We start from the raw sequence: 19,445 nt of genomic DNA, 5'->3' as shown, positions 1-19,445 counted from the left end.
TTGAATTGGAATCAATCAAATCGCTGCGAACCCCACCAAAACAGCACCATTTTAACATGCAACATGCCTTTAAAAAAAGACACTTTTACATAAGAAATGTTGCATAAAAATAATACAATAGAATGTACTACTAACAACTACAGTCGCTTTATGATTTACCTTGGAGCGTGAACTTCTACGGTACATTCTTGCTGCTTCTCCGTCAAACACACCGTATCAGCAGCTTATTCATATTTTCATGGATAAATGTCCGCTGTTTGGATATTATTTAAAAATTCTTGGTTGGCATTTGACTCATTCTACTTCAGTATGGTACAGACTAACAGTGATACGCTGCACTTTCTTCAAGTTGGCGACACGGTCTGTCACATTTTAAAATATGTTTTTGTTTGTTTTGGTTTTTAATTAAATGATTATCATCCACTTCTTCTCAGCCTTATTCTTCACACTCACTTTCTTCCTTCCCATGCTTGGAAAACAAAGTTATGTCCATCTTAAGCTATCAGCTAATACTGACAAGATGTTCTGGGCAGATTTTACGGAGTTTGTCTGTGATATTTGCTTCACCAACTAATGGCGGAGATACTCAAATTTCTGCTTGCAACTTGAAGCATACCAATTAGCCGAGAGACAGCCATTATCTCAAAACACTCACAGAGGGGAACTGCCATTTTTGGAATATTGTCTATCATTCACAAGCCCTATGTAAGACAAGACCACATATGTGTTTCTTTTTTTAATGCATTTTAAATCATAATATATGACAAGTAAAGTTAATTCTAGATTATAAATCATGCCTCTCACCTGGAAGGTTGTGGCCATAAACCGAGAAATTGGTCAACTTTGACATTCAATCTAGACCCAAAAATGACGAGAAAGACATGAAAAGACGCTTGTTTGCGGCACTTTTATTTTTAAAAAAACTTTGCGATGGTTCTGATTAATTCTTCATTTAAACCGAAATATAAAAACAACCCATCTAGTAAGGGAAGCGTCTGAAAATCTGGGAACTAAATCGTTACCAAGAAATCTCTTCACCAATGTGTTTCTATAGATGTCTAATAACATGTCCTAAAAAGTTGAAATTCAACTCCTGGGGGAAACCTCATAAAAAACTGCACAAAGTCGGGGTACCAATAACCGATTTTTTGAAAATGTGAAAATGCTTAATTTGGCCTTAAGTAACTTGTGAGGGGTCATACTAGGGTTTTTTATGATCCTGAGTTCATTTGTAGCATTTGTTTTTCACTACAACTATTCCTTAGTGGAAAAACTGCCACACCCTTTTTTGCATTTACATAAAGTTGCATTTATTACAATTCGCTTCACATTAGTCAGAGCAAACAGTGATCCCCCTTGTGGAATGCTTTATGAGTCTGAGTATTCATCATAAATGCCATCACCATGAATAGCATTCTTGCAGGTAATGCTTTGACAGACTCCACAAGCTGAGATGCACTTGACGCTATTCTTTTTGCAGCTGCATCGCCGGCTGCTGCAATCTCCATGGCAATTGCAGCTTGTGAACTGGAGTAGCTCTTCAGGAGCCATGGGGTCTAGTTGGAACTGGCTCATAACCATGAACACCTATTGTCCATCCATAGTCACTGGGGTCCAGAGACATGCTCTGTAGAAGGAGCCAGTTCCGAGTCTGTAGGTAGACACGGAGCGAAGGCTGTGCTTGTAACCAGGCAAAGTTTCCAGTTCCTTCATCAGTTGATAGTACAGCCGTGCACCTTTGGCATACTGATGATGGCCTTCAGCTGCAAAGATGTCCAGCATCCAGGTAGCAATGCAGGACAGCAACCATCACTAAACACTGACTTGGCCCATTCATCATGTCAAACATTAAAGAATAAACTATTATCTTTTTTATTTTATTATTATTTTTATTTTTTTACATATACCCTGCATGGTATGTGTGAGTAGGGGGCATTGTCGGGATGAGGAAAGGAGGTGTGGCCATTTTTCCACCAGGGAGTGGTCTTGGTGAAAAATAAATACTTGCAATGAACTCAGAATATTGAAGAACCCCTAGTTTGACCCCTCACAAGTTACTTAAGGCCAAATTAAGCATTTTCGAAAATCGGTTAATGGTACCCGACTTTCCCCCAGGAGTTGAATTTCAACTTTTTAGGACATGTTACTAGACACCTTTATAAACACATTGGTGAAGAGATTTCTTGGTGACGATTTAGTTCCCAGATTTGCCAAATATCCCATAAAATGACCTTACTAATCTGTTGTCATCCCAGTGAGAGCAGAGATTGTACAGTAAGTGTGTTTTTATGTTCGTAGTTTGTGTACCCTGTTAAGCACTTAGCAATATTGCTGCATGATGCTTATAGTGATTCACTAAAGCTGGATTTGTTAAGCACGCAGCTTCTAAAACTTGTTGCTCGTCCTCTCTAGATTCAGGCTCAAAAATTTGCGTTTTCGGATCATAATTTCACCTTGAGTCCTTGTTGGCTCTCATGAAGTCTGCCGTGAGTAGTAGGTTTGTTGTTGTTGAAGGCAAAAGCGAACGTTGTGATGCATTTGTGAAATTAATGTGCCATCGTTTGCTTAAAATGAGCAAAACATGTAAATATTACATGTCATTATGAATGTGCCTGTTACGACATTACATACTTTTACAGCGTGCACATTGATAGAAGTGTTTGGATGTTTTTTTTAAGAGCACTGTATAGGCTGAGGGTCAGCAACCCGTGGCGCTAGAGACACATGCGGGCGGCTCTTTAGCGGCACCCTGGAGCTTTTTCGAAAATGTATGGAAATGGGGGAAAAAAAAGGGGTGAAAAATATTTTTTGTTGTAATATGGTTTCTGTAGGAAGACAAACACGACGCAAACCTTCCTAATTGTTAGAAAGCCCACTGTTTAATAGGTTTGTGTTTATGCTTCACTGATGAGTATTTGGCAAGCGCCATTTTGTCCTACTAATTTCAGCGCCCCTTGAACTCACCGTTATTTGGACTGTGACTCAACAGTTAGTTTACATGTATAACTTTCTCTGACGCTGCCCCAGAAAGACGTGTTTTATGCCACTTCTTCTTTGTCTCATTTTGTCCACCAAGCGTTTTATACTGTGCGTGAAAGCACAAAGGTCAACTTTGTTGATGTTATTAACTCGTTGGAGTGCTAAACAGGCATATTTGGTCACTGCATGACAGCAAGCTTAAGGATGCTAACATGCTATTTAGGCTAGCTGTATGTACATATTGCATCATTATGCCTCTTTTGTAGGTATATTTAATTTTCTGTTACTTATGTCCTCTGTGTATTTAGTTTATTTTTCCATGTTTCATGACACATTATCTGTATGGGATATTGGCTGCATGTCTGGTAGTTGTTTGTGTGTCATGTTGTTCCAGACCACAGCAAATGTTACCCAGCTTGCAAAGACTGTACAAATGCATTAGAGGAAGACAGCCTGCTGTTTCCTTTAAAGTTAAAGTTAAAGTTAAAGTACCAATGATTGTCACACACACACTAGGTGTGGCGAGATTATTCTCTGCATTTGACCCATCACCCTTGATCACCCCCTGGGAGGTGAGGGGAGCAGTGGGCAGCAGCGGTGGCCGCGCCCGGGAATCATTTTGGTGATTTAACCCCCAATTCCAACCCTTGATGCTGAGTGCCAAGCAGGGAGGTAATGGGTCCCATTTTTATAGTCTTTGGTATGACTCGGCCGGGATTTGAACTCACAACCTACCGATCTCAGGGCGGACACTCTAACCACTAGGCCACTGAGTAGGTTAACTTGGACACACACATCTATACCTTTGGCCATTCTAAGACAGTCAATCCAGGAGTTATCTTACCATTTGAGAAGTTTTACTAATGTTTTCCAATGTTGTAAAAATATGTAGAATAAATATTATATTTCAACATTTCTGTCAACGAAGATTTGCGTCAGCCTGCGACACATAGTCATTTTGATAGTAGGCTAATATAGCTAATTAGCTACTTACATCATGTGTTGCCATAATTGTAACACTTATATAAGTCTTTTAATTTTTTGCGGCTCAAGACAGATTAGTTTTTTGTATTCGTGGTCCATTATGGCTCTTTCAACATTTTGGGTTGCCGATCCCTGGTATAGGCAGAACAGAGCGATTCCGATTACCTCGATTGTTAGCTGACTTTTGCTAACTGTTATTTACGATTTCAAATGCATTAAATAAAGAAAACATATGTGTGTCTTGATGGACAACATTTTTAAAAAGTGCAGTTTCCTTTTAAGTTGAGGAAACGCTGTATATCTTTTCAAAAACACACATTTCCCCCACCACGTGGATAAGAAAGAAAACAAAACCTGACCAAGGGATACCATTTCTATTCTCCAAGCCTAGTGGTTAGAGTGTCCGCCCTGAGATCGGTAGGTCGTGAGTTCAAACCCTGGCCGAGTCATACCAAAGACATTAAAAGTGGGACCCTTTAACCTCCATGCTTGGGACTCGGCATCAAGGGTTGGAATTGGGGGTTAAATCACCAAAAATGATTCCCGGGCACAGCCACCGCTGCTGCTCACTGCTCCCCTCACCTCCCAGGGGGTGATCAAGGGTGATGGGTCAAATGCAGAGAATAATTTCGCCACACCTAGTGTGTGTGTGTGTGTGTGTGTGAGACAATCATGGGTACTTTTAACTTTAATTAGTCTAAAATGTTTTTGGAATGTACAAGGAATAACATTGGTGCACAACAGCATGTGTGGGAAGGCAGAGAACAAAATATGACTGACAAATAATTATACTGTTACATCAGTCAAGGCCAGACAGTAACTATCACTACCTGAAATTATTTGAAACCACAGAAAAACGTATATATTTGATATATCCACCATGTTTATCCAAAAGTCTGCTACAGAAATTACATACTGAAAAGTACAACTTGCAAACTGTAATGACAGAGAACATAAAAATGTTTTTTTCTTAAAAAGTTCAACTTGAGTCATTGCGATAAGAGGAAATTAAACCACATTTATATATAAAAATGGGACCCAACACCTGACCAAGGGATACCATTTCTATTCTCCAAGCCTAGTGGTTAGAGTGTCCGCCCTGAGATCGGTAGGTCGTGAGTTCAAACCCCGGCCGAGTCATACCAAAGACTTTACAAATAGGACCCATTACCTCCCTGCTTGGAATTGGGGGTTAAAGCACCAAAATGATTCTCGAGCGCGGCCACCGCTGCTGCTCACTGCTCCCCTCACCTCCCAGGGGGTGAAACAAGGGGATGGGTCAAATGCAGAGAGCAATTATACCACATCTAGTGTGTGTGTGTGTGATTATCAGTGGTAGTTAAAACAAAAAAATATTCGAATTTATAGCAGACAATAACAAACATCTGTCCACGCGCCGTGTGATGTGACGTCATGATCGTTTTAATAGCACTTCTTGCTAGCTGTGTTAGCTAGCTCTCTTGCTTTGTCTTCCACTGCGATGTCATTACGGACACTCAACAGTGCCAGGCTGTTGGGAATAAAATACATATTTTTATGACGTTCCATGATAACGACAATTGACCATTTGGACCATTATAAAGGGGGGGAAAAAGGCGCCGCTGTGGATGAATGTGATCCTGAGGCGGAAACCACAGAGCGACTCTGGCTATACACGCAGCAGCAGCAACAACAACAACAAGGACAATAAATATAACATCGCTCACCTGCGAGAAACAACATGGAGTACACATCCTGCGTGGGACACAACAAATGTAAGCAGCTGCAGATGACGAAGACGCTTATTCGGTGAGGACGCGATAGTCGAGGTGCTTGTCCTTCCTCCTCCTGCTTCTCCTCCCTTCCTCCTCCCCTTCTATGTACATCTCACACTTTATGGACAAAGAATACAACAAGCCACTTTTTTTTTTTTTTTTTTAGCACTTTTTACTGAACAGACATGATGTGCATGCGTAAAAATAACCATATTGTGATATGTGACTGTCCATTGACATATCTACAATATCTTTATAGCATACTTGCCAACCTTGAGACCTCCGATTTCGGGAGGTGGGGGTGAGGGGTGGGGGGCGTGGTTGGGGGCGTGGTTAAGCTATATATATATAAAAAATATTTGACTTTCAGTGAATTCTAGCTATATATATATATATATTTTATTACATATATATATATATATATATATATATAATATTTATTTATATATATATATATATATATATGTATATATATATATATATATATATAAATAAATAAAAGAAATACTTGAATTTCAGTGTTCATTTATTTAGACATAAATACACACAACACTCATCTACTAATTGTTGAGTTAAGGGTTGAATTGTCCATCCCTGTTCTATTCTCTGTCACTATTTCAGAACACACACATTATACAAATATACATTATAAAATCAATAAGAAAACGGGAGCTCTAATTTGGGAGTCTGAATTAGGATCAGAAGTTCCTATATAAACATTGCGTACTCAAGTCGCCATTTTGTATTGATTACTGCAGCTGTGCACTGGATTCATTCACAAATACAAACTACAACTCACAAACACTTTAGAGTTAGGCTCCACCATCAGAATGTGTACTTAAACTTATAAAGATCACATGGATATTATTCAGTGAGTTGATTCACCAAAACTAACCTGTTATACAGGAGGAAAAAGCACACAGGACGTTTCGATTGTTCACAGACTGGTCGCGCTCATCAGAATGACAAGACACTTCCAGTCTGCAGGTGATAGCATTCAATTGGGAAGAAACGCCCTACTGCCCCCTACTGACCAATGTGAATACTGATAAATGTGGAATGACAGCTCCAAAAACGAATTCAAACCACAAAATAAAATAAATAAATCAACACAAAAATGTGACACATTATGGGTGGGTCACATATGCATGTACAGTAGATGGCAGTATTGTCCTGTTTAAAAGTGTCACAACATTGCTGTTTACGGCAGACGAACTGCTTTACGTAGACGGAATGCTGTTGTTGTGTGTTGTTGCCGCGCTGGGAGGACGTTAATGAAACTGCCTTACAATAAACCCACATAAGAAACCAAGAACTCGCCCTCGATCATTAGCTGTTTAAATTGTGGGAAAGCGGACGTGTGAACAGGCTGTCAACACGTCACTCAGGTCCGCATGGAGCTGGAGGGGGCGTGGCCTCCAACTCCGCCTGAATTTCGGGAGAAAATTTGTCCCGGGAGGTTTTCGGGAGAGGCGCTGAATTTCGGGAGTCTCCCGGAAAATCCGGGAGGGTTGGCAAGTATGCTTTATAGCACACTCAAGCAGTGGTCTTCAACAGAGGGTTCGTGAGCCCCAGATGGTCCGCAGAGGTACTGCAAAGGGGGCGTGATTTTAATTTTTTTAAATTTTTTAATTTTTAGGATATTTTAACTATATTTTCTACAAATTGAACCCCCTCGTGGCATTCGATTTAAATCTTTTCTTTTTTTTGTGCTGTGCAGCTTCTCAGGCAAATCATATAGTTGATGTAGATGCCCATATCGGCTGTTCAGATTTACTTTACATTTAAATCATTTTTAAAGAGGAGCTGCACTTTTTTTTTTTTTTTTAGAATTTTGCCTATCATTCACAATCCCTATGTAAGACAAGAACAAATGTATTCTAAATTGTAAATAAACTTTAGCAACAGTCAACTAACAATGGAGTCAATGGGAGCTCCTCCGCCCACAAAGCCCTCTAAATAACCACCCATTTCCATTTTGTGACCTGAATATTAACCAAGTATTAGCCCATCCATCCATCCATTTTCTATCGCTTGTCCCTTTCGGAGTCGCTGGAGCCTATCTCAGCTGCATTCGGGCGGTAGGTGGGGTACACCCTGGACAAGTCGCCACCTCATCGCAGGGCCAACACAGATAGACAGACAACATTCACACTCACATTCACACACTAGGGCCAATTTGGTGTTGCCAATCAACCGATCCCCAGGTGCATGTTTTTGGAGGTCGGAGGGAACCCACGCAGTCACGGGGAGAACATGCAAACTTCACACAGAAAGATCCCGAGCCCGGGATCGAACCCAGGACCTCCGTATTGTGAGGCTCATGCGATATTGTTATTATAAGCGCTAACGCAGAGAAACTACTTTTAGCAGCGCCGTGATCAATGAGAAGTAACTAGCTTATGAATTTATATTTATATAGTGAATTTATATTCATATAGCGCTTTTCTCTAGTGACTCAAAGCCCTTTACATAGTGAAACCCAATATCTAAGTTACATTTAAACCAGTGTGGGTGGCACTGGGAGGAGGTGGGTAAAGTGTCTTGCCGAAGGACACAATGGCAGTGACTAGGATGGCGGAAGCGGGGATTGAACCTGGAACCCTCAAGTTGCTGGCATGTCCTCTCTGCCAACCGAGCTATGCCGCCCCATAATATGCTTCTATATTGACATCATGAGCTCTCTCGCCTTAGAGTTGGTAAAAGGTCATTCTAGATTATAAATCATGCCGCCCACCTGGATAGTAGAAGGATGTGGCCATAAACCGAGAAGTTGTCAACTTTGACATTCAACTTAGACCCGTAGATGGCAAACGACATGTTTGCACCCACCTTTTTTTTAACCCTTTGCGAGGATTATGATTAATTCTTCATCTAAACAGGAATATATGAACATCCCATCAGTCGGCATCCCAGTGAGAGCAGACATTGTACAGTAAGTGATTGTTTTATTATGTTCTCATGAAGTCCGCTATGAGTAGTAGTCACTGTTGTTGAAAGGAAAAGCAATCATTTTGATGCGTTTGAGATTAATGCACCGCCGTATGCTTAAAATGAGTAAAATACGTAAATATTACATGTTATTATGAATGTGCCTGTTACTATATTACATATATACTTACAGTGTGTATATAAAACCTTGATGGAGGTGCTTGGATGTTTTTTAGAGCGCAGAATAGAGAGACTCCCATTAGCTCCATTGTTAGCTGACTTTTGCTAACATTTATTTACAAATTAGAATGCATTTAAAAAACAAAACATAGGTGTTCTTGTTCTACATAAGGATTGTGAATGATGGACAATGTCCACCCCATTGAGTTCAGTTCCACTTTATAGCCAAACAGGACATTTTGGTTTAATTTTTTAAAAACGTTTTGCTCAAACTTCTTTACAAATTTCAGTCATAAACAAAAATATAAAACACAATATATTTTTTATTTTGATAATGTCACAGGTTTTAAATTAGTTACGAATGCTATGCTAAACAACTGCGACATGATTTAATCAAAAATGTTTTTAAAGGGTTAAAATAAAACATGTTTGGTATTTCAGCTTAGGAATGAAGTTGAAAAAAATTATATAAAAAATGTTTTTATGCCCTTTTATGTCCTCTTTAGCTTTGAGGCATTGCTGAATAACTGTCCATGTATCATACACCTGTGAAATAATTGAAAACTGACATTTTAAAATTTAACATGAAAGAAACCCTCTTAGGAAAAATCCTGTATAATGAAGTATTATTGCACAATAACAAGGTACCTTTAGGACCAGTGTTTCTTAACCATAGCGCCGCGGGCGCCCCCTAGAGGCTAACAGAAGACGCCTGGCGCTAAAGTCATAGAGAAGTTCCTTAAGCACAAAAATTATGACCAAAGTGGTGAAGCTGTATTTTCATTTGCACTTTATATTTATTGATAGTTGATTTAAGAAAAATATATAATTTATTATTACATTTAAATATATATATTTTTTTTAAATCTAATTAATTAATAAATATTCATTTATTTCAGCACTATAATTATTGAGTATGATTAAAATTAAAAGTAAGATCACTTATATTAGTAGTTAAGTGCTAATATTTGAGTGGGCCTTGGACTCCTTTGTAGTGGAAAAGTTGGGCGCCGAAGTCAAAAAGGTTAAGAAACCCTGACTTAAGACATACCGTATTTTCCGCACTATAAAGCGCACCTAAAAACCACAAATTTTCTCAAAAGCTGACAGTGCGCCTTATAACCCGGTGCGCTTTATATATGGATTAATATTAAGATCCATTTTCATAAAGTTTCGGTCTCGCAACTACGGTAAACAGCCGCCATCTTTTTTCCCCGTAGAAGAGGAAGTGCTTCTTCTTCTACGCAAGCAACCGCCAAGGTAAGCACCCGCCCCCATAGAACAGGAAGCGCTTCTTCTTCTACTGTAAGCAACCACCCGCCCGCGTAGAAGAAGAAGCGCGCGGATATTACCGTACGTTTCATTTCCTTTGTGTGTTTACATCTGTAAAGACCACAAAATGGCTCCTACTAAGCGACAGGGATCCGGTTCATGAAAAGACGCAATCTCTCCATCCGCACACGGATTACTATTTCACAGCAACTGCCTAAAGACTTTCAAGAAAAGCTGGCTACTTTCCGTGCATATTGTAAAAACAAGATAGCTGAAAAAAAGATCCGGCCAGAGAACATTATCAACATGGACGAGGTTCCACTGACTTTTGATATTCCTGTGAACCGCACTGTGGATACAACGGGAGCACGTACGGTGAATATTCGCACCACAGGGAATGAGAAGTCATCCTTCACTGTGGTTCTAGCTTGCCATGCTAATGGCCAGAAACTTCCACCCATGGTGATAATCAAAAGGAAGACCTTGCCAAAAGAGACCTTTCCAGCCGGCGTCATCATAAAAGCTAACTCGAAGGGATGGATGAAGAAAAGATGAGCGAGTGGTTAAGGTAAGTTTACGCGAAGAGGCCGGGTGGCTTTTTTCACGCAGCTCCGTCCATGTTGATATACGACTCCGTGCGCGCCCACATCACGCTGGTTTTTAATATATTATTAAAGTTTGACTGACCTATCTGACTGTTTTTTTGACATTCCTTTAGCGCAGTTAGATGCGGCTTACAACACGGGGCGGCTTATAGGTGGACAAAGTTTTGAAATATGCCGTTCATTGAAGGCGCGGCTTATAACCCAGGGCGCCTTATGGTGCGGAAAATACGGTAATCACAATTTTATAGAAGATATACTGTACAAGTAGTGGTTCCACGCTCCATCCCTGTTTGGGGATCTTTGGTCTGGAAAACGTTGAAGTCCACTGCGCTAAATTAATGGCCATAACACATTACAGTACATAGTAACATGTGGTTAATGGATGTCCAATCAGACTAGATGATACATTGTGGAAATGTACTGTACCTTTAACCGTGGTTGGTTGTGGCTGTTTTAAGGTCGGTGCAGTTCATTTCTAATCCACACAAACGTGTACCGGTAATTGTGCACACGAGGAGTGAGGAGGCCATACAGGAGCTGATAAGGCGGCTGTGTGCCAGATCTGTCATATGACCCCGCCACTGAACAAACAAACACATTGTGGTCACCCTTTGACTATTTCATTCTTTAGGCCTCTTTTGTGAACATTTATAAAGAGCCGTAAATCTCACTTATTATGGAAAATCTGCAACACTTTCGGCTCATTCCTAATAGGTAGTGTTGACATAATTAATACAAATCAAGATTTGATGAAATATGACAACAGCAACATGTGTCACTACTAATGTCACCTTAGTTAATAGGAACAGACAAGACTGTGTAATACCAGGCAGCAAAATGTTTCTCGGGTACCATGCGGCTGCCAGAGCGTATTAGATTACAGCCGTGTTAATTAAAATGATGAGATGAGATCTGTCGGGAAACACATTGTTGCAAGACATGGTCAAGCTGCATTGGCCTTGATGAAATGAGACCACCCAATTTACGCCTCCATTCAATACCACATGTCACAGGCTAATAATCATGGCTTAGAAACTATTTCATGTATAATCACTCCAGAGAGACCCTCTTAGGTATTTGCACTATTTATTGTTTTTTCATACAAAATTAACAATGCATACTATGTGCGGGCAACAAAACAGTTGGGTGAGACTGCAGACAGATGGTTTCCAATAGTGTAATTCCTAATTTTACCAATACATGATTATATGCCATGACTCAAAGTCATGCCAGAATAAATTAGGCGTGAAAACCCAAGATAGCTTGGGACGGATTGTCCAACATTGTCATCCCATCATTATTATAATGGCATTATGTCTCAATAATTGTGTCCATATGGTCTTAGGGAAAAGCTGATATCAAGAATCAGACTATAGGCTTGTTTTCTTTTTCAGTCACCTGTCGCAGGGTATTTCCAGGCAGGCATCACAAATGTGCCAATTTGGACTATAGGTCCTACTTTACATCCCCTACTGGACTGTCGGTCGCAGCAGCACCGTCGCCATGCCGGCTAACATCTGGTCCCGTGCGGTTAGAATATCAACTTTTTCTTCATAGGAGCTGAAAATCAAAAGACAAAATGTTTAGAAAATGAGTACATTAATTGGGACTATGATGTGTTTGGCCTTCTCTGACAATGTAAAATCACAAGATTTATGCATTTAGGTGCTAGCTTGCCCGCAGTTTTGAATGCCTCTGATTGCAGTATTTTGCAGTCTGGTTACGTTGTGACATCACAGCGAGTTGGATGTACAGTACAGGCCAAAAGCACTTAACAAAAAAGGTGAAATAACTGAAAACATGTTTTATATTCTAGCTTCTTCAAAATAGCCACCCTTTGCTCTGATTACTGCTTTGTACACTCTTGGCATTCTCTCGATGAGACCAGCTGAGTTTGAGGAAACACCAAGAAAAGGTAAGATGAAGTTTTATGTTCATGGCATGCGCACAATCACACCGACATGCAGGGATATAAATGCTGTTGAAATCAGTTTTTAATGCAGCTCTGTATCCATTGGAGAGTGTGCAGGTGTACCTAATGTTGTGACCGGGTTAATCTTTATAGCTGTACCTCAATTTAAGATTGTTTTGTCTATCGGCTAATTATGTTTTAAGTTGCAAGCAAAAATTTGAGTTACAGTACAAACATCCCCTTCATTAGTTGGCATAGCAAATGTGACAGACAAACATGTGAGATTCGCCCAAAACATCTGGTTTTACTTGCTAGCATTAGTGTAGCTACACATGGACATAACTTTGTTCTTCAACAATGGGGAGGAATAAAGTGAGTGTAAAGGACAGTGCTGAGAAGAAGAATTGGATTATATTAATTGCAGAAAGAAAGAAATTATCAAAAACATGACAGAGCCTGTTGGCGAAGCAGTTTGTGCGTATGACTGCAAGTCTGCACCATACTGAAGCTGAATGAGTCTAACGCCAGTCAGGAATGTTAAAATAATACCTTATGGCGGACATTTATCAATGAAAATATGGATGATGTGTTTGCGAAACTGTATGAAATGTTGCACATTATTCTTACATTACTTCATAAAACTACTGTAGTTGTTATTAGTAAATTGTATTGTTTTTGTATAATATTTATTTTTTCAAAGTTTGTTTTTCTTTTTAAAGGGCATCTTACATGTTAAAAATGTGCTGTTTTGGGGTGCCAAGCACCGATTAAATTGATTTCAATGGTACATGTTGATTTGAGATACAAGTCTTTTGAGTCAAGAGCACCGTCAAAGAACCTCATAAATTGAGGTACTACTGTATGGTTAATGAAATTAATTTTTGACCGTGTCTGGTAAAACAAAACAAAAAAAATAGCAGTAATGACTTTAAGATATACATCTAAACAGTGTACTTTTTCAAAAGATACATTTTCATACTTTTGGAAAGGGTGGGGTGTGGTTTCCTTTGCAATCTGTAAACGCCTTCACAAAGGAGTATTTTGCAAAATTTATACCAGAGCATATTTAATACAATTTGTCTAGACCACAAGGAAGTGTTTTAAATGTTGATTCAAATCATCATAGGTCCGTTTTAAGTAACATAATAACAACAACTAACAACATTACAAACTTGTAATCTACACGCCGAGAGAATCTATATATGTCCCCACATTCTCTCTGTAATATACTGGAGCGTCAACCATACTGAATAGTCAACCCGGAGATTTTCCAAACCACAGGAAGAAACGGGAAAGCTTTGAACCTCCCACTAACACCAGAGTTCTACTTCAATGCTGCCACAATCCACTGAGAGGTAGAAATGTGCCTCCAGTGTGTAATGACTAGTGGAGCCAACACCCTTTGGAATTGCTACGTTCTATCAAGTGCTATTCTGGATTTATTTGCCTGCTTTAAATAGCTAGGACAGGAAAGGTGCACCAGGTTTCATACTATATTTGACCTAGTTGTGAGTAGAACCCTGACCATAAATTAAATAAACAATACCGTTGGTGCAAATTTAATGAAGTCAAATCCATTGTGGTATTAGTGTGGGTTATTGTAATGGCAAAATTTATATTTTAGTCATTTCTTATACGGTACACACAATTGTAGCCTAAGTGTTTGTGTTTTTTTCCAGAGATATGACACTTTTATGGCCTATGCATTTTTGGAGCCCATTGGGGATGTTTCCAAACCCCCACTCTCTCCAAGGACAAAGACTGCTGTTGGTTGATTACGAAATTATGTTTTTTCTGTCAAATTTTACTCCCCAAATGAGTTTCCTTGATGACTGATGTTGTTAACTGCCTTACCCAATGTTTAACCAAAACATTCCTGTTTTTGCTAGTATCACAAATTAGATAAGATGTGTTTTGCTCATTCCCCTTTCCCACCTCCTAGGATGGGACATTTCGCCCAGACCCTTCTCTCCTTTTTCAAAGCATATAAGATTTGAAGTTTTTTGTCTCTCTCTCGCTCCTTGTTGTCCTTTCTTCTTCTTTTTGGTAGCAGTGAAAACCCTTTCTCCTTTGTAAACTGATGTTATTTGAGTACTCAAATAACAAAAAAAACCTTAGTTTTTGTCTGGACATATTTTTGTTGAATATGAAAAATTCCAAAACAATATCAAAAATACGTTTTCATTACTTGTTTCTAGGCCTTCGATTTTCCTCTTGGGCCTGGCTGTATCCATCTCTCGCAGAGCTTCGGCAGAGCAGTTGGGTCGGGGAAGTTTGGAGCCAGGAGAAGGACCAGGTCGATTGCTGAAGTACTTCATCTTCAGAGCCTGAGATGTGCAAACATGATAGGGTCACAATCAATGGATACGAATGATACTACGAGAATTACACATCAGGTGTATAACAATACAAAGATGCATTCATTTATTGTTCACTGCTTATGTGTTTCAGGGTCACAGGTGAAGAGTTTTGTAATGTGGAAGAAAATGCGCATTTGAAAAATGTTACGTTTTTAACTTGGCCCGTGTCACATCCCTAAATGTGTTGGGGAACTTAGGTACAGTGGAACCTCGATTTACAAACATTGTAACAAATTTACCAAAGACCAAATAAATATATGTTTTAATGCACAAACCTTATCTTAGCATACAAATGTTTTATCCACCCATTGTGTGCCTCGCAGAGTAGCCATTTTGTGCCGATAGCATATGCATTTTGGGCGGGTTTATCATTCTCTGGTGTTCATTCAGTCATCAGAGCAGTGCGGTCGTTAGCTCCTGTACTACTTGATGTGCCTTTTAAAAGGGGCCCAATATACAACCAAACCATGGCTGCATTGGGTAGATATTTAACAATCTTGCCTTCCTTCATACATCCTCCAAACGAGCCGTTTGGAATTTGCCAAACCTGTTTGCCCACGGATAACGCCACCAAATTACCCATATACGGTAAGAAATTTACCCAAACTGCTTTGCGCGAGTCCACCATTATAGTAAATACGCTCCAATAGCTATCCTCTTGATGTGGGGCAGACTGGCTTATACATGCACATGCACCCTACGCTGTTGCCATTTCTACTACAAAGTTACTTATAGTTTGAACTTATATCTTTCGGTAGACTCCATATGGAAGCGCTAAAAATGCAAAGAAAGATGACAAAAAGAAGACGCTGTCGAAGTGAAGGCACGTAAAAAAGACCACCCACAAAACGACACATCCTGAAGAGACGGTCAGAAAGCAGCTTAAAAATGGTCTGTAAAACATAATCTATGCAAAATGTTGACCAAAAAAAACACCTTTTCATGTGATGTAGACCACAAGGAAGTGTTTGAAATGTAGAACATAAAAAATCATAATATGACACCTTGAAGTATTTTTTTAGCCTTTTTACAGCTTTTTTTTATTTTTTTTATAAAGATTTAATTTTCTTGTACAGTGCTTTTGTACCTTCCAGGTCATTAAAGCACTTTAACACAATGACCACATTCACCTATTAATGACCCAGCATGAGGGGTAATTTGGAGTTCAGTATCTTGCTCAAGTATACTTCAACATGATCTCAGGGGGACCGGGGATCAAACCCGCAGCCTTCAGGTTGGGAGACAACCACTCTACAACCTGAGCCATGCCGCCCCATTTTGTTTTAGTTTTGATAGCTCAATATAAGTCCAAAGAAAGCAATGGACAAGCAATATGTCATTTGAAACATTCAGGAAATATCCACAACGTTGTCGACACTTTCAAAGATGGCTGCTCTGAGTGTAAAGAATAAAGAAGCTCCTGTAATAACCGTTATTATAATTTATGACTACCGGTAGTTTTTCTCACACTAAATCAGCCGTAATGATATATTGTTGAATATATATGGTAATGTTACTGTAGTGTAAATAAAAAATGTTTTGTGGTACATGCAAATGCAGCTGAGATAGGCTCCAGAACCCCCCGCGACCCCAAAAGGGACAAGCGGAAGAAAATGGATGGATGGATGCGTTCTACATGGCTAGCAATGGCGTCTGTATCCACCGTTCTTGAACACTGCAAAAGGAGCGCATTTTTGTCCAGAAGTTGTTTATATTCAGATAAGGCAAGCGCAAGAACAGCTTTTCGTAACTTGAACGCTCATGGCTCAGCTCTGACGTCATTCCCAGCTTTGACTTCCAACTTTTGAGGTGAATGGAACACATCAAAAGTACAAACACAATCAAAACCATGACATCCCATTTTCAAACTTGAACCATGATTTCTATCTTTAAAAGCAAGCAATAACCTTGGCAGTTTTTTTTTTAAGTTACCTGTGTAGCTGTTGTCCTTGTGGAGGGGTTGAATGTGAAGAGTCCATGTAGCAACTCCAGCAAGTCATCAGTAGCTGCACTAAATATGTGTTCAAGAGGCGTGCCAGGAAATATTTTGAATGGCACGTAGTCTGGTAAACTGCTCACTCCCTGAAGAGTAAAAAATAAACAAGGGTTATTATTTTGTTTTTTTGCTCAAATGAAACCATACATTCATTTTCTACTGCTTGTCACTCTTGGGGTCCCCGGGGTGCTGGGGCCTATCGCAGCTGTATTTGGGCGGCAGGCGGTGTACACCCTGGCCAAGTTCCCACCTCATCACAGGGCCAACACAGATAGACAACATTCACACTCACATTCACACACTAGGGACAATGTTTTAGTGTTGTCAATCAACCTATCCACAAGTGCATGTATTTGAAGGTGGGAGGAAGCCGGAGTACCCGGAGATAACATACAAACTCCACACACAAAGACCCCGAGCCGGGGGATCGAACCCAGGACCTTCTTATTGTGAGGCACAAGTGCAACCCATGTTCCACCGTGCTGCCCTTCAAATTAAACAATACATTGACATAATCAGGGGCTAAAAAATGCTCACAGGCCAAGACTCTTCCGTGGGGGTCCCAAGAGCTTCAAAGATCTTGGTGAGCTGATCAAGATCGGAGTCTCCAGCGAGAAACGGTATCTGCAGCAAAATAAAAATAAAACATTCTAAGAAACAATAGCATGTATACAATTTTTTAGATCTTCTTTAAAAATTAGCTACCCGGAGGAGCAATTCTGCCAGGATGCAGCCCACTGCCCACATGTCAACACCCACTCCGTACATCCTGGCGCCATACAGAAGTTCAGGGGAGCGGTACCACCTAGGAAAGATGATAATTAAATAATCTATTACCAATCACTTAATCATGTATACCGAAATAATTCTGAAGAAATACATTTGTAACTTTGCAAGGACTTTTACAATGTGCTAATAGTGGGCATTTTGGATGTGATCGACCAAGACTGTGTGTACAATTGATAACAAGTGCAAAAGTGGTACAGACCGCCCTATATGAAAAATGAGGTTTTTGCGTTTATACTGCCTGTCACTATGGAGACGCTCATTTCCTGCACATTTATGGCTTCATATGGTCCAACCTGTGGAATTTCATCATGTTGTTGACATGCAGAACATAAATATGATATAAACCAGCTTTCCTGGGTGATATAGAAGTGTGATCAAAAGAACAGAATCAATTTTTAACACACTGATGGTGTTGTGACGGTCCAGACGCAAGAAAATGCATAATGCAAGACATATTTAATAAAAGACATCGATGTCCAACATTTGGCCCGCCACATTATTTTATGTGGCCAACGAAAGCCTGCAAATAATATGTGATAGTAAGGCATTTCATCCTTACTGATAAATGCATCTCAATTTTGAAATTGTAATACATGCAAATGCAGTTCTTAACTAAATATTTACTATAACAAGCTATTCCAAGCTTTTTTGTAATTGAAATTATTTTAAACTTAAATTCTACTTGAGCCAAACCAAAATATCTGCTTTTCACTTTGACTATTGTTTTCAAAGCAAGTTTTCTTTATGATAATCAAACAAAAGGACAAGTGTGTAATAATAATCAGTCCCTCTAAGATTTTGCGGTCTTTTTTATTTATTTTGGCTGCCTAAAATGACAGATTTCGCTGCAGCATTTTCAAAAAGTCGTGGCAAAATCGCCGCCGGTGGTACAGATTTCATTGGTTAGACCAGGGTGTCAAACTTGTATTGATTGAGGGCCACATCGCAGTTATGGCTTCCGTCACAGAGCCGCTTGTAACAATGAATAATATATAAATATAAATAATCTCATTACATGTTTTTATTATTATATATTTTTTTACATACAGTGTAAAAAAATCTGCAGATTTTATAGTACAGAAGTAACAGTTCAGCTGCCGAAATTTACTGTACAATTTACGATGTTTTTTACAATATATAAATCAAAACATTTGTTTTTTTACGGTGTATTACTGTAAATAGAAAAACAAACCAGTTTTTTTTTCTTACGGTAAAGCTCTGGCGACTGAGCTACTAGTTATTTACCTTAAAAATAATTTTTACAATGTACAATTGGATAACTTGCTTTAATATCATGAGTCAAGCAGATATTTGAGTAGCTTAAATTTATTACACTTTGAACCCTGCGGCTTATTAGACAGGGTGGCTAGTTTATGGATTTTTCTCCGATAACAGTCATAATAAAAAATGTTTAAAAAACAAGCAAATACACCTAGAAAGTGTTTGATGGTTTGTGCTATGGTGCCATCTTATGGACAAGTTTGCTCACTGAAGGTGTCTTTCCATTTACAGGTAGTGATTTTTTTTCTCCTAACCGTCCCATGTGTGATGTCTGTAGGAGTGTTTTCATGCATATTTGTACATGCGATTGTAATGTAATGACACTTGCGTCGTTAGGATTAGCTAATTAGTATCATTACCTTACAATGACAATAATTTTGTATTGTTTCAGTTTCACAAATT

General features: G+C 39.2%; 2 protein-coding genes across 4 annotated transcripts in view; both read right to left on the bottom strand.

Moving 5' to 3' along the window:
• The window catches only part of serinc5 (serine incorporator 5), a 58,565-nt gene extending 52,751 nt beyond the window's left edge, over window positions 1-5,814 (bottom strand). For all 3 annotated transcript variants that reach the window (XR_009817872.1, XM_061986482.1, XM_061986483.1), the window contains exon 1: window positions 5,670-5,814. Coding sequence is in view for 2 of the 3 variants with exons in the window: in XM_061986482.1 (XP_061842466.1) it covers window positions 5,670-5,696 (27 nt within the window). In the remaining variant the exon portion in view is untranslated. The remainder of the gene's footprint in view (window positions 1-5,669) is intronic.
• A 5,960-nt stretch (window positions 5,815-11,774) lies between these two features.
• Window positions 11,775-19,445, bottom strand: part of cdk7 (cyclin-dependent kinase 7) — a 29,376-nt gene continuing 21,705 nt past the window's right edge. Inside the window, exons 8-12 of the mRNA XM_061986484.1 lie at window positions 17,679-17,778; window positions 17,511-17,597; window positions 16,910-17,059; window positions 14,806-14,944; window positions 11,775-12,265 (exon numbers count right to left, since the gene is read on the bottom strand). Of these exons, the coding sequence (XP_061842468.1) occupies window positions 12,237-12,265; window positions 14,806-14,944; window positions 16,910-17,059; window positions 17,511-17,597; window positions 17,679-17,778 (505 nt within the window). The 3' untranslated portion in view covers window positions 11,775-12,236. The remainder of the gene's footprint in view (window positions 12,266-14,805; window positions 14,945-16,909; window positions 17,060-17,510; window positions 17,598-17,678; window positions 17,779-19,445) is intronic.

Source organism: Nerophis lumbriciformis, linkage group LG12 (genome assembly GCF_033978685.3).
Source record: "Nerophis lumbriciformis linkage group LG12, RoL_Nlum_v2.1, whole genome shotgun sequence".
Lineage (NCBI taxonomy): Eukaryota > Metazoa > Chordata > Actinopteri > Syngnathiformes > Syngnathidae > Nerophis > Nerophis lumbriciformis.
The sequence above is the reverse complement of the archived record's forward strand: the minus strand, read 5'-3'. Positions and strand labels throughout refer to the sequence as shown.